This window comes from Planococcus citri, chromosome 3 (genome assembly GCF_950023065.1).
Source record: "Planococcus citri chromosome 3, ihPlaCitr1.1, whole genome shotgun sequence".
Classification (NCBI taxonomy): Eukaryota; Metazoa; Arthropoda; class Insecta; order Hemiptera; family Pseudococcidae; genus Planococcus; species Planococcus citri.
In genome coordinates, this window is record NC_088679.1 from 61,347,937 (window position 1) to 61,361,134 (window position 13,198).

At 32.5% G+C, this 13,198-nt stretch overlaps 1 protein-coding gene across 4 annotated transcripts in view; it reads left to right on the top strand.

Moving 5' to 3' along the window:
- Nucleotides 1–13,198, top strand: part of LOC135841720 (acetylcholine receptor subunit alpha-like) — a 406,867-nt gene that overhangs the window by 296,029 nt on the left and 97,640 nt on the right. The window contains exon 5 of one of the 4 annotated variants that reach the window (XM_065358853.1): nt 3,324–3,504. The exons of the other annotated variants lie outside the window; for them this stretch is intronic. Within the exon in view, the coding sequence (XP_065214925.1) occupies nt 3,324–3,504 (181 nt within the window). The remainder of the gene's footprint in view (nt 1–3,323; nt 3,505–13,198) is intronic. 4 annotated transcript variants of the gene reach the window in all.

Here is a 13,198-nt window from a genome sequence, read left to right on the forward strand (position 1 = left end):
ATCAGAAATCGATGGATAGAAAAAAATCGATTTATCGAAACACAAAAGTCGATTCATTTTCGATTTTCTATCACACAGTTGAATATTCTTGAAGTCAATACCATGTTTTTCCCCTCTAAAAATAAGCTTCTCGATCAGAAATTAGTGACTACTGATAATCGAACTATCGAAAATCGAAAATGAATCGATTTTCGATTTCATATGATCGATTATTTTTTAAATGAAAAACGATGCTTCCTCCTCCAAAATTGACTATTGGATCAGAAATTGATTGTTAGCAAAAATCGATTCATCGAAACACAAAAATCGATTCATTTTCGATTTTCCATTTCACACGATTGAATGTTCTTGAAATTGAAACCGTGTTTTCCCTCTCAAAAATAGACTTCATGATCAGAAATTCATCATTAACGATAATCGAATAATCGAATCACGAAAATCGAATCATTTTTGATTTCATATACCTAATCGATTGTTTTCGAAAGGAAAAACTACGTTTTCTCCTCAAAAATAAACTTATTGATGATCAGATTATCAGAAATTGATCATTACCAATAACCGAATAATCGAATTACGAAAGTCGCGTATATTCGACTTTCGATTTCATATGATCATTTCTTGAATATAATATGATACATAGATGATGTTTTAAATCAATTCTCGAAATTAAAAAAAATGAACTTCATAATCAGACTTTACATTCAAAAATTGATTTATTATCGAGTTTCTATTTTGTTTGATGGATCGTTTTCATAATAAGAAATTAATTTCTTCTTCTAAAATAGACGTCTCGATTAAAATTCGATTATTTTCGAAAATCGATTGATCAAAACACAAAAATCGATTTAATATCGACTTTCGATTCTGTATAATCGATCTTTTTCAAGATGAAAAATCATTTTTTCCCTCGAAAATGTACTTTTAGATCGAAAATCGATTAATCGAACCACAAGAATCGATTCATTTTCAACTTTCGAAATCACATGATTGATCATTTTTAAGATCAAACATCAATTTTAGCCTACAAATAGGTAGCATTCACTTTCAAAGGTCGATCATCATCTAAAATAGATTGATCTAAAGCCAAAAATCGATTCTTTTTATAATTCTTAGTCTCATGTTATCGATTATGGTCTTTATTAGATAGGTATTAAGTATTTTGCTTTTTTTCGTCATTTTTTTTATTTGGCAAAAATTTTTCAAAAATCTATTTTTATTCCCAGAAAAATATCTTTTAAAAATCTATTTCATTTATTTTTGATTTCATTGTGATCGATCGATTGTTATTTTTTTATTTTATTTATTTTTTCTAAAATCGATATCTTGGATCAATTTATTTTGGATTTCGATCGTTAAAAATGATTGATCTTTTCAAAAATGATCGGAAGGTCTTCTTTAAAAAGCCAAAAGGACCACGAATCCATGAAAATGTTAGCCTGATTTCTTGTCGTGGCCTCATCAAACTTCAAATTGCAAAAACATTTTATTATCAGGTTCAGGATTCCATCGGAATTGAAATATTATTCCATTCAACTTCTCGTTATTGAATTTTGGCTATCATTACACAACCTTATGGCAACTCATATCTCACCTGCAAACAACCTGTTGATTCCACGCAACACTCATAAACAAACGACTAATCTCACCAAACTCATAGCCAAACACCAATCAAACCAGCGTCTAAATCCGTCCTCCTTCCACCAAAAAAGACAAAACCAACAACCAACCCATCCCAAAAATAAATAATAAAAAAAATCAACTTTGTTTTTAAAAATATGTCCGTTAAGGCAATCATAATCTGTGTTTAATGATCCGTGCGCATGGCTGGCTGTGGAAATCCCGTCGTGTGTCGTTTGGAATTTAAGAGATTCCATTTTCAACGAATGTCTGCTGTCGTATATTTAATGGGAACCTGTCGATGTAGCGCATTTTTTCAATTTTACCAATTCTCCTCGTTACAGTGAGTGAGTTCGTCGGTAAGCCATATAAACAAAATTTTTACAAACGTTTCTTTCACAGTTTAATACTTCATATCGTATGGCTCTCTTTCCCTTTTCACAACTGAATTCGTTTAACAATTCAATGATTCTGAGCCGAATTTTATTGGTTTGTTTTTCCGGTTGGAAATGATTCAAAATGTTGTTTTATTTATAGCGATAGCTTCTTGCCTATACTTTTCTTCGTCTTACTTTCTTTTTTTATCGAATTAAATTTTTAGAGATTTTCTTTCTTTCCCTTATACTTAATGCGAAACGAATAAAATGACATTCGGAATGGATTTGTGCGAATCTACCTTGTAATGCAAGTTTTCACCGCGGGGTAATGAGTTGATTAAACATCAGTTACGAATTTGAAAGAAAAAGAAGGTCTGCGAAAAAGCATTCTTTTGAGAAAGTTTATCATTGTTTTATAAAATAAAAAAAAAAAAAAAGCGCACATAACGACTTGCTGGGTATTTCCCCAATCGGCAGTAAAAATGAGAAAAAGTTGAACATATTCATTGAAATGGAACATAAAAATGTACCACGAGCTAAGCTGAGAAAAGAAAACTTATCGAATCAGAATTAAGTTTACAGTCCGAAGTGATAAAAGTGATTTGTAGAATATTCGCTTAGAATACGTTTTAGAATTTTAAATCAACTGCATATCCTTTCTATATTTTACCGAAGACTGGTGCATTAATAAAATGGGATGGAAAAGGGGGAAAAAACGCTGGCGAGATAGGTACTTACTTCTTTACTAGAGACATGTAAATGACTAAAGTGAACACGAAATGGTAATGTACTATATTACCTGAGGAAATAATAAATTCTCAAAAAATGAAAATTCTTTCGTTCTGATTGATGCGATTTATTTTGCGCTTATTTTGAGAATACAAACGGCGGAATTATTTTCTCAGCGACTAAAACAACTTTGAGAATTATAGTCCTGGAAATAGATGTTGAGAAGCGAAGGAAGGGTTCTTACTTCTTGGAAAATTGAATCATCTCGCTAATTCGATATGTGTCGAAAACGTTCCATTTGCTCGACAAACGAAAGCTTTCGATAACTCAAACGTATATAGTATCGGATTGAATTTCTTGATTGAAGAGGTGCTCATATGCCCCATGCCCCCTCTAGAATCGGGTATCTTGGATGATACACGATATCATCATCGACCAAGACGACGCAACGTTTTCGACACACAACAACAATTAAAAAGAGGTGCAAAGTTTTACAGTTGGCATATATCCAGTGACTTAATATCGTTACACGATAATAACGTTGAACGTTACACCTTTTGAAATGATAATAGCATTTGTGCCTGTGTACTATGTTTATAGCGCAGACGGCAATTACGAAGTAACGTTAATGACGAAAGCTACCGTATACTACACGGGTTTAGTAATGTGGCAGCCGCCTACCATATATAAGTCTTCGTGTGCCATTGACGTCGAGTATTTTCCGTACGATGTGCAAACGTGTATTTTGAAATTAGGCAGTTGGACGTATGACGGGTTTAAGGTGACCATTTAACACGCCTAATTAGGCCCTAATTGCTTCCTGTTGTTTAGTCGCCCGTATACTACATACATCTGTTTCTTTATCTTTTTATACTCTTTACCTTATACTTACCTTTTTTTCGGTTCTATCCTGATTGTCTCCAGACTCCAGTGCAATGAGAATTGAGAACGCGATCATCCCTCTTTGTCTCGTTTACTATATGGCCATTCGAGCCACAATCTCGTATAATCGTGCTGATATATAGGTGTAGGACTGTAGGTACTCGTACTTTTACATGTGTTTTACACGACGACGAATCGCGAGAATATCATTACGAGCTCATTTTTATGGTTTATCGTAAAACTAACACGTGTATTGTTGTAAAAGTCTGTAATTCGCAGATCACAATTAGCGTTTTAGGTGGTACGTGGTACACAATACCTACGTGAATATTCGAATACCTACTCGTTTTATTTGTTTTTATTACCATGCGTTCGTTCATCGCATCAGTCATTCAAAATAAGCTATCTATACGTACGAGGGGTAGTTTCTCGTAAAAACTCGTGTAATATATTGCTGAGGTGTTTTATAGAAGCATTGACCTTCGTATGTACGTAAACACAGAAATAATATGGTTGGTCTCAGTTTCTGAATTGGAGTTACTAAATTCAAAAAGACTGGTTGAACTTTGGGCAAAGCATGTCAATTCAAAAATTTTCCTTGAAATTGGAAAAACTCGAGGTTAAAGTTCCAAATTTAGAGCTCAATATTCTTCATGATGAGTATATTTAAAAATTAGAAGCGACTGTTCAAAAAAAAAATTACAACGAAGAATGAAGATTCTCTTTTGCTACATGCTTATTTTTCAGCGAACAAATTATGAAAACGGAATCTCAAGACCACCCCCCCCCTCCAGAAGGCATGAAAGTCTTCAAGATTGATTTAAAAAAAAAAAAAATTGAAGTAAAAAGTTGATCAACATAGCAATTTAAAGCCAGTAAATTCCACACATTATTTTTGAGAAATTGAGATCATATTATTAGTAGGTATCTAATTCATTCAATAATTTTTTTCCAAGTTCTCAAAAGTCTGATTTTTATATTTAAAAGTTTACTTCTGCTCAACTCGACCCATTGTCAGAAATTGGTCGTTTCTTCACAAACTGCCTATAAACCAAAATACATACCTACTGGTAGAAATAGATGCAAATTTGGGAAATAACCAGTAATTTACCAAAATTCACAAAAGATTTCCAGAAATATCCCATTAGGTAATTACCAAAAAAAATCACCTCAAAAAATTATTGAAAATTATCATGGAATGTACCCAAAGTCATCAGAAATTTTCCAAAAATTTCCTATGCAATTTCCCAAAAAACTATTGGAAATTTACCAAAAATTACTAGTAATCTCCCTAAAATTACTAAACCTACTCAAAATTGCCAAATATTTACCAGAAATTACTAGTAATTTACCAAAAATTACCGATTTTTGACAAAAATTACCTGTAGTTTTCCAAAAATTACCTGTAATTCACCAGAAAATACCAGTGATTTACCAAGAAATTACCTGTATTTTACTAGAAACTTCCAGTGCCTGTTTTACAAGACTTAATAGAGAGTAATTTACCACAAATTACAACAAACACTCTCAAAATTGCCAAAAATTTATCAAAAATTGCCAGAAATTTACTAGTAATTTACAAGAATTTTCTGAAGGGAATTAACCACAAAATTTCCAAACATTACCTGGTAATTGCCAGCAATATACCTAAAATTACCAGGAATTACCAGTAATTTACCGGGAATTACCAGTAATTTACCGGGAATTACCAGTAATTTACCGGAAATTATATGTAATTCACCGGAAATTACCTGTAATTCACCAGAAATTACCAGTAATTTACCAGAAATTATCAGTAATTTACCAGAAATTATCAGTAATTTACCAGAAATTACCAGGAATATACCAGAAATTACCAATTATGAATAATATAAACAGTTACTGTGTGGAACAAAAATTCATCAAAAATTGTCAGTAATTTACCTACCAAAAATTTCCACCAAAGTATCAAAAATTGCCAATTTATTTGCCAAACATTATCTATAATTTACAGGAAAATACCAGCATAATTATTTCCAGAAAATTACTGTAATTTACAAATGATTGATATCAGTTTGGTCCCCGATTTCAAAATATTAATTTGTATTTTTTAGGATCTACCCTTCAGTGCTTTTTTCTCACCTCCCGTCCCTCACTTATTTCAAAATAAGCGCTCGAGTCTTTTCTTAAAATTATTTCAAGATTAGTTAATAAGCCAGAAAATTTTGAATTTCTTCCTCATGAACCAAAAACAGTTTAATTTCAATCAAAATTTTGAAAAAAAATTGTCAAAAATTAAAAGTTTTTGAAGTTTTTTATCACATAAAAAATAAATTTCCTCTTCTTCATTTGTTGTGAGTTGAAAATTTTCCAAAACAACTTCGTGTTCATCATCATCAAAAGTTTTATTTTATGACGTCCAGCAGCATCATTGTCCTTCTTAACGTCAACAATCCAACAACAGAAATTAAATTAACAAATAACAAAAATATAACATCAAAATAATCTCAACAAAAGTATAGCAAAATTCATAAAAATATAACAAAAGTTCAACAAAAATGTAACAAAATGTAATAAAGAAAACAGATAAGTTGAAGAGCTCATTGTAGAGAAAATTTTAAAAGTTGCAGAACTTTTAAACACTAGAACTGTTTCCATTTTTCAAAACCTCTTTGTCTACTTTTATGGCTTTTAATTTTTAATTTGGGAAGGAGCAGAAGGCTCGGTTTCTTTTTTGAAATAGATCACAAAAGGAATTTTTTTGTCAATTTTTAACTTTTCTTTGGAAATGTGCCTGAAATTTTTTTTGTAGTATTAGTATTCTTCAAACTAGGCAAGACATTACAAAATATCATCAGAGTGGAAAAAATTTTGTTGCAGAATTGAAAGGAGCTGCGAAGATTTTATTTCAGTTTTAATTGCAATATTTTATTTTGAGTTCGGATTTCGCTACTGCAAATTTGATGAAGTTTCCATCTACACTTTTTTTTCACTGTTCTTGGGTCAAAAGGCTCCTATTTTACTCAAGTTAATTTTTACAAAATATCTTGAGAATTAAATTTTCGAATTTCTTCAGCATTTCCTAATGAGTTTGTCACGTTTGTAAATTTGTAATTGAGAATTTGATGTTGTAAAAAAATAAATTAATGAAAGAAACAAGCGTAGAGTTCAATTTTGTGCTTGATACTTGAAAATAAACTAAAAAGAAAATTAAATTCTGTCAATCACTCAATCAGAACCCATTTTAATCAATAATTTGCTGGATTCTCGTTGGATGAAATGTTTTGTAAATTAAATATCTACCTAACAATAATCCTGTTTGGAAACTTGTAAGACTTTCTCATCACAAATAATTATCGTATTGAATGAAAATTAATGAAAAAGACGAATACCAAAACATCTGTGGCTTTGCACCAAATCGAAGTAATTCCTTTTCAGTTCCTTTTATTTGACTGCATAAAAAAAGACAGATAATACGAGTACAACGAGCTCTGAATTAGAATTACCTGCCTTTATTTTTGGGTACATAACAACCGGGAAGGTAGGTTGGATGTCTTGTTTACCTATTCATGGTTCAACAGATGAACTAAAAAAAAAACATTGATGTATGTACTACAGATTTGGTTTTACAATTTGTGTAGACAGACTACTGTATTTTCAATTAAACTCTTATATTGGCTCGAATTGATAGGTTTTTCGAAACACAAATACCAATTCAATTGCTGATCCAATTCATGTGCCATGGTTTGGAGCTCTATTTACGAACATTAAATTTACGTTTCAATATCGAGTCAAAGGTAGATACACTCGATTGTGATGATTAAGTATTTAAGTAAAAATTGCAAAACAACAAAACCACGTACCTATGAAAGTACACATATACACGAGTTTTTACGAATTAACTTACCCAACTCATTAGGATCGACCATTCTTTGATAGAAGTGCAAAACCTGAGCAAAATGAGAGCTATTTTTCTATTATAGCTTCCTTATAATCTCGATTTTCAGAAAATACTATTTACCTACATCGCGTTAAATAGGTTCAACTACCTACCCAATCCTTTAAAAAAATCACATCAATCCTGTACACAATACTCGTACCTTTGAAAAAATTTTCCATTTTAGTTTGGGCGATGGTAGACGAAAGCTGCCTTGTGTGACGTGGTTTTTTTCAGTGTTGAAAAACTTTTGCCTTGAAGTGTGCTGTTTTATAATATACTGTGTGTTTGTATACTTAGACATTTTTTTAACACGATAATTTTTACTGTATGGTAGTTTAAGAATTTGTTTAATTTTCTCTCTTTTTTTTTCGTGTCCGAAATGAAACATAACCAACTCGAGCAGTTATGTGGTTTTTTTTGTGGTGTGGTTTTGTTTTTATTTTTTTCTTATTTCCAAGAAATAGGAAAAGGTATAAAATATGCTTTCACGTTGTCGAAAAAGTGAATTCTAAATTTCGAAGAAAAACGTCGATGATGTGTAAAAGAAAACCATGTTTGAGATTATTTTTGCCAATGCCAATGTGATGGAAAGCCGCTTTATCATTATTTCGCAGTTAACCCGGTTGAGAAAAACGCTCCACCGAAGGTACGAGTTAATCGACGAATAAAAAGGGATTTTTCGGCGTACAAAGTGGAAATTTTGATTATTTCAGCGGCATAAATTGCATACGCGGTGGGCAGATTAGCAGCGTTACCTTGAGAACGCTGCGTATATAAATTCAACCACCCCCTGTTTCATCCTTGTTCGAATTCTCGTTGTGTTTTTCTTTCTCTATATTCTTCTCTGTCTGGTAGGTACTGGGTAAAAATAGAGAGAATTTGAATGGGTTAAATTGCAAGCTACGCGTATTGCGTTCGAATGGTATTCGTGTAGTAAATAAAAGCGTTCCGGTTAATTGGTAACAGTAGAGAATGTGTTCGTGTGCATGATTTGATTACTGAACGAAAGTTTACGCGCGTTAATGGAACTTAAACGTCGACTTTTCCAAGAAATTTTCAACTCGCGCGCGAATAAATTTTGAATATCCGCTTTTAAACTTTCTCGTTCGCGTCGTCGTCGTCATTGTGTATACGAGTGGAATTTTGACATTCGCAGATAGGCTGGATGTTGTGAGAAAGATTTTTTTTTTATTTTCGTGATGAACGTGCGATTTTTTTTAAGGCTGTGTGGGCTAGTTCGGTCGCAAGCTAGAAAGTTTTTGAGAAATCAAAAACATAGAGTATATTTTTTTTTGGCGACTGATTTTTTTTTTGATAATTTTAACTTTAGTGAATATTACGCATTTCCTGAGTGTTGAACCAGAAGATGATGAAAAAAATTGCTAGAAATCTATGTGACTTTTGAGCTCAAAATTATTTAGATGGATTTTTGAAGTTGCACTGAAATTGATGAAATCCATGAGCTCAGAACTTTTCAAATTGCTCAAGAAATTATCCTTGATTTGTTTTCAATTTTTGTTTTTCATCAAATTCGATTTGCTGCTAAATTGTTTTTCAAAATCTTTTATACGAACGTACTGATTCACTTTTTTTTTGAAACATTTGTTCAGCTAATTGATTTGTTTACAATCAATTCGAATCATTTGTGAATCATTTGCAAACGGAGCAATTAATTTAAGATTGATTCAGTTTTTGTGAAACAATTGTACAGAAATTGATCTGTTTTCAAGCGAAGTGAATCGAATCGAATCATTCACAATCACAACCGATTGGTTACTGAACAAGTTGATTGATTTCTAGGTGAATCATTCGCGAACGAAATATTCAGTTTTTAGTGATGAATCATTCACGAACGAATTGAATAATTTTTGAGTGAATCATTCACGAACGAATTGAATAGTTTTTGAGTGAATCATTCGCGATCGAATTGAATAATTTTAGGTGAATCATTCGCGAAAGAATTCATTCATAAATTTTTAGTAAATCATTCACGAACGAATTGATTAATTTTTGGTGAATCAATCATTCGCGAATGAATTGAATAATTTTTTAGTGAATCATTCGCGAACGAATTGATTTGTATAAGTGACTCCATTGCGAACGAATCGATTCATTTTCTCAATTTTTGGTGAATCATTCACGAACGAATTGAATAATTTTTGGTAAATCATTCGCGAACAAATTGATTCGTATAAGTGACTCGTTCGCGAACGAATCGATTCAATTATGTACTAGGTGAATCATTCACGAACGAATTGAATAATTTTTGGTGAATCATTTGCGAACGAATTGATTCATAAATTTTTAGTGAATCATTCACGAACGAATCGATTCATTTACTCAATTTTTGGTGAATCATTCACGAGCGAATTGAATAATTTTTGGTGAATCATTCGCGAACGAATTGATTTGTATAAGTGACTACTTCGCGAACGAATCGATTCATTCACTGAAATTTTGGTGAATCATTCACTCAATTTTTGGGGAATCATTCACGAACGAATTGAATAATTTTTGGTAAATCATTCGCGAACGAATTGATTCATAAATTTTTGGTGAATCATTCGCGAACAAATTGAATAATTTTTTACTGAATCATTCGCGAACGAATCGATTCATTCACTCAAATTTTGGTGAATCATTCACTCAATTTTTGGTGAATCATTCATTCAATTTTTTGGTGAATCATTCACGAACGAATTGAATAATTTTTGGTAAATCATTCGCGAACGAATTTGTTTTGTATTAGTGACTCGTTCACGAACGAACTGATTCGTATAAGTGACTCGTTCGCGAACGAATCGATTCGTATAAGTGACTCGTCCGCGAACGAATCGATTTACTCGGTGAATCATTCACGAACGAATTTAATAATTTTTGGTAAATCATTCGGGAACGAATTGAATAGTTTTTGGTGAATCATTCGCGAACGAATTGATTCATAAATTAAAGAATTGATCAGTTCGTTCATTAATGATTACCTTAAATGAATTAATACTTTCACAAACAATTCACTGAGAAATGAATCAATTTATACATAAACAATTCGTTTGAAAACAGATCAACTTGTTGATAAACGATTCGTTAGTGATGGGGGAGGCTTTGTGAGATTTCAAGTTTCATCGAAATCGGTTTCGCCGTTTTCTATTTCTAGGTGGGTAATGAGTTATAAAAAACTGTTGTGAAATTTCAAATTTTATCAAAATCGGTTCAGTAATTCGCAGAACTGGAATTTCTATTTTCTGTGGATTTTTTGTGAGCATATTCATCCGTAAAGCCTTTGCTAATCTTATAGTTTTGAGAGGAATTATCCTAAATTGTCCGAGCATAATATTTTTATATGCCTTGCCTTAGCTTACTCAAAAGGGATAAATCAAGATACAGTTGGAGAGCTGTTGTTTTGGTAAAAGAACCGAAATTCGTTCAAAAATTTCATCGTGTTTTTGAGATCTTATTTTTGAAAAAATAAAATTTCCAACCCCGAGGATTTTCATCAAATTCGGAGAAAAACCGTCGCCAACTTGAAAAATGAAGGTTTTGAACCTCCAGCTGCCAATTGACTTTTCCCCTCCGAACCAAAAAAATGTCCTTCAGCTGAATACGTTTTCTCTTTTGAGTCTTGAAAATATTTCTTCTGTTTCAAAATTACCCGTAGTAATAATATGTGACCTCTTGTACCTATCCTATATCTATACGAGTGACAGTGAAATAATTAAAACAAATATTTAATCGTTCCTATTCATTCCAATTTTATAGATAGGTACCTAATATCTGAGATAAATCCATCCAGAAAATCCCAAGAGAGTTGTCCTCATTCAGATTAGGATGTTCCATCACATAAGTACGAGCGATATGCGTTGCTCATTTGCTCTTGTTGAAGTGTATACTCCAACTTACGGGCTATTTAAAAGAAACTTAGACCCTTTTTGAAACAGCCGAATTTTATTATACAAACCAACGTTTATTCGTTAATTTTAAATTCCACCAGGACTGGTGCTCCGAGCTCGACGGTCTTACCGGCATAAATTAGATCGCAATGCTACACAGCCAACTTGTTGTTGACGTTTAGCAGCGACCTTATTGAAACAGTGGTCGCAAAAAGCCTCCTGAAAGGACTGCTCCCTTAATTCGTGCAAAAAATTAAAAGCTTCGGCCTCTCATACTACATTTGTTTTACGTGTGTTCAGAGCTCATCATTGAATTTCTGAATTTCAAAGTAAACCTCGACCGGAGAGAAAAAAATCATCGGGTGTAAATGTGAAAAGTGATTTAAATGGGGTACAAAGAGGAAAGAAATATTTTACGTTTAATAAATTTAATTATCTGGTTACCTAAAATAAAAAAATCAGGGTCTATTTAAAGGGCACCCATTTGATAAGATCTTGAAAATTTCACCTCGTTAAATTAATTTCCAGTTTTTCAAAAATTTTCAAAAAATGCAAAAATTCTAAAATGAACTTGAGCCTGTTTTAAAAATTTGAAAATGAAAATTTTTTGAGCTCCTCTTACGATCTAATAGTCATTTGTTCAGTTTGATTTCTATACTCATCCTAGTGGTTCCCAATGTAAGAACCCCAAACTTCAGATACATTTTTTTTCTTTTTTGGCAAATTATCGCAATAATACGTGTAGGTAAACAGCAACAAGACGAAAAACACACGTCTCGCGATATTTCAAAAGACTACACAAGAAATAAAGAAACGTTTCGCGATGACGACGACACGTCATTTCGTACAAATTGACGCGCTTTATAAGGTTGAAAAATGAAGAATATATTAGACAGCGAACTTGCTTCGTTCTGGCATACCATGCCCTTGCTCCGAGCGCGCGAATACGAGAAAAAGTTGTCGGTTTTTATCAAATGTGTCACGCTTCAAGTAGCTTTCAAGTTTTACGTGTAAATCCAGCCTATCTGTGTAGGTGCGTTGAAAGCACCCAGTACCTCGTACCTACAACACGTATAGCGAAATGCGAGCAAAAGATAGAGTATCGGTTCAGTCTATATAGTGTGTACGTATAGTATACGCGATTTTATACAACAAAAGTTCACGTTTACGCACTTTGCCCAAGCTTTTTTTTTCCTCCAGGTTTCTCTTTTTTGGCTGCGTATCAAGTTTTACTTTCACTTGGCTGAATATAAGGAAGGTAAAATGTCTACGGCCCGATTAAGATTGCCTGGCAAACTTAAACAAATTTCACATGACGTTGTTTCGATTAAAACGCGCCGATAAAAGTTTCGCCAGCTTGAGGTGTTGAATAAAACGCGTGTAAAATGAAACCTCCCATGTGGGATGATTGTTTACGTTTGTCGTGAATTTAGAAATATGTAGTTGGATGAGGTGATAATGTTGTCACGTGATCGTGATCATTTTTTACCCAAGTAAAAGTGTTTGGAAGGGTGTTATGAATATTTTCTGTGAGTTTGGAGGGGGGGGGGTATCTCTGATTCTCAGATTCATATCGTATGTATGAAGCTTTAAATTTTTTTAAAAATATATTGGTTTTCATTTTTAAGTTTATGAGCGATTTTTAAAATTTTATTCATCATTTTGGATGACTTTTCTTTAGAAAACTCAGTAATCAATTAGTTCGCGAATGATTCAGTAACAATTCGATTAAACTTGAAATCTCACAAAGCCTTCACCATTCCTAACGAATCCTTTATTAACATGTT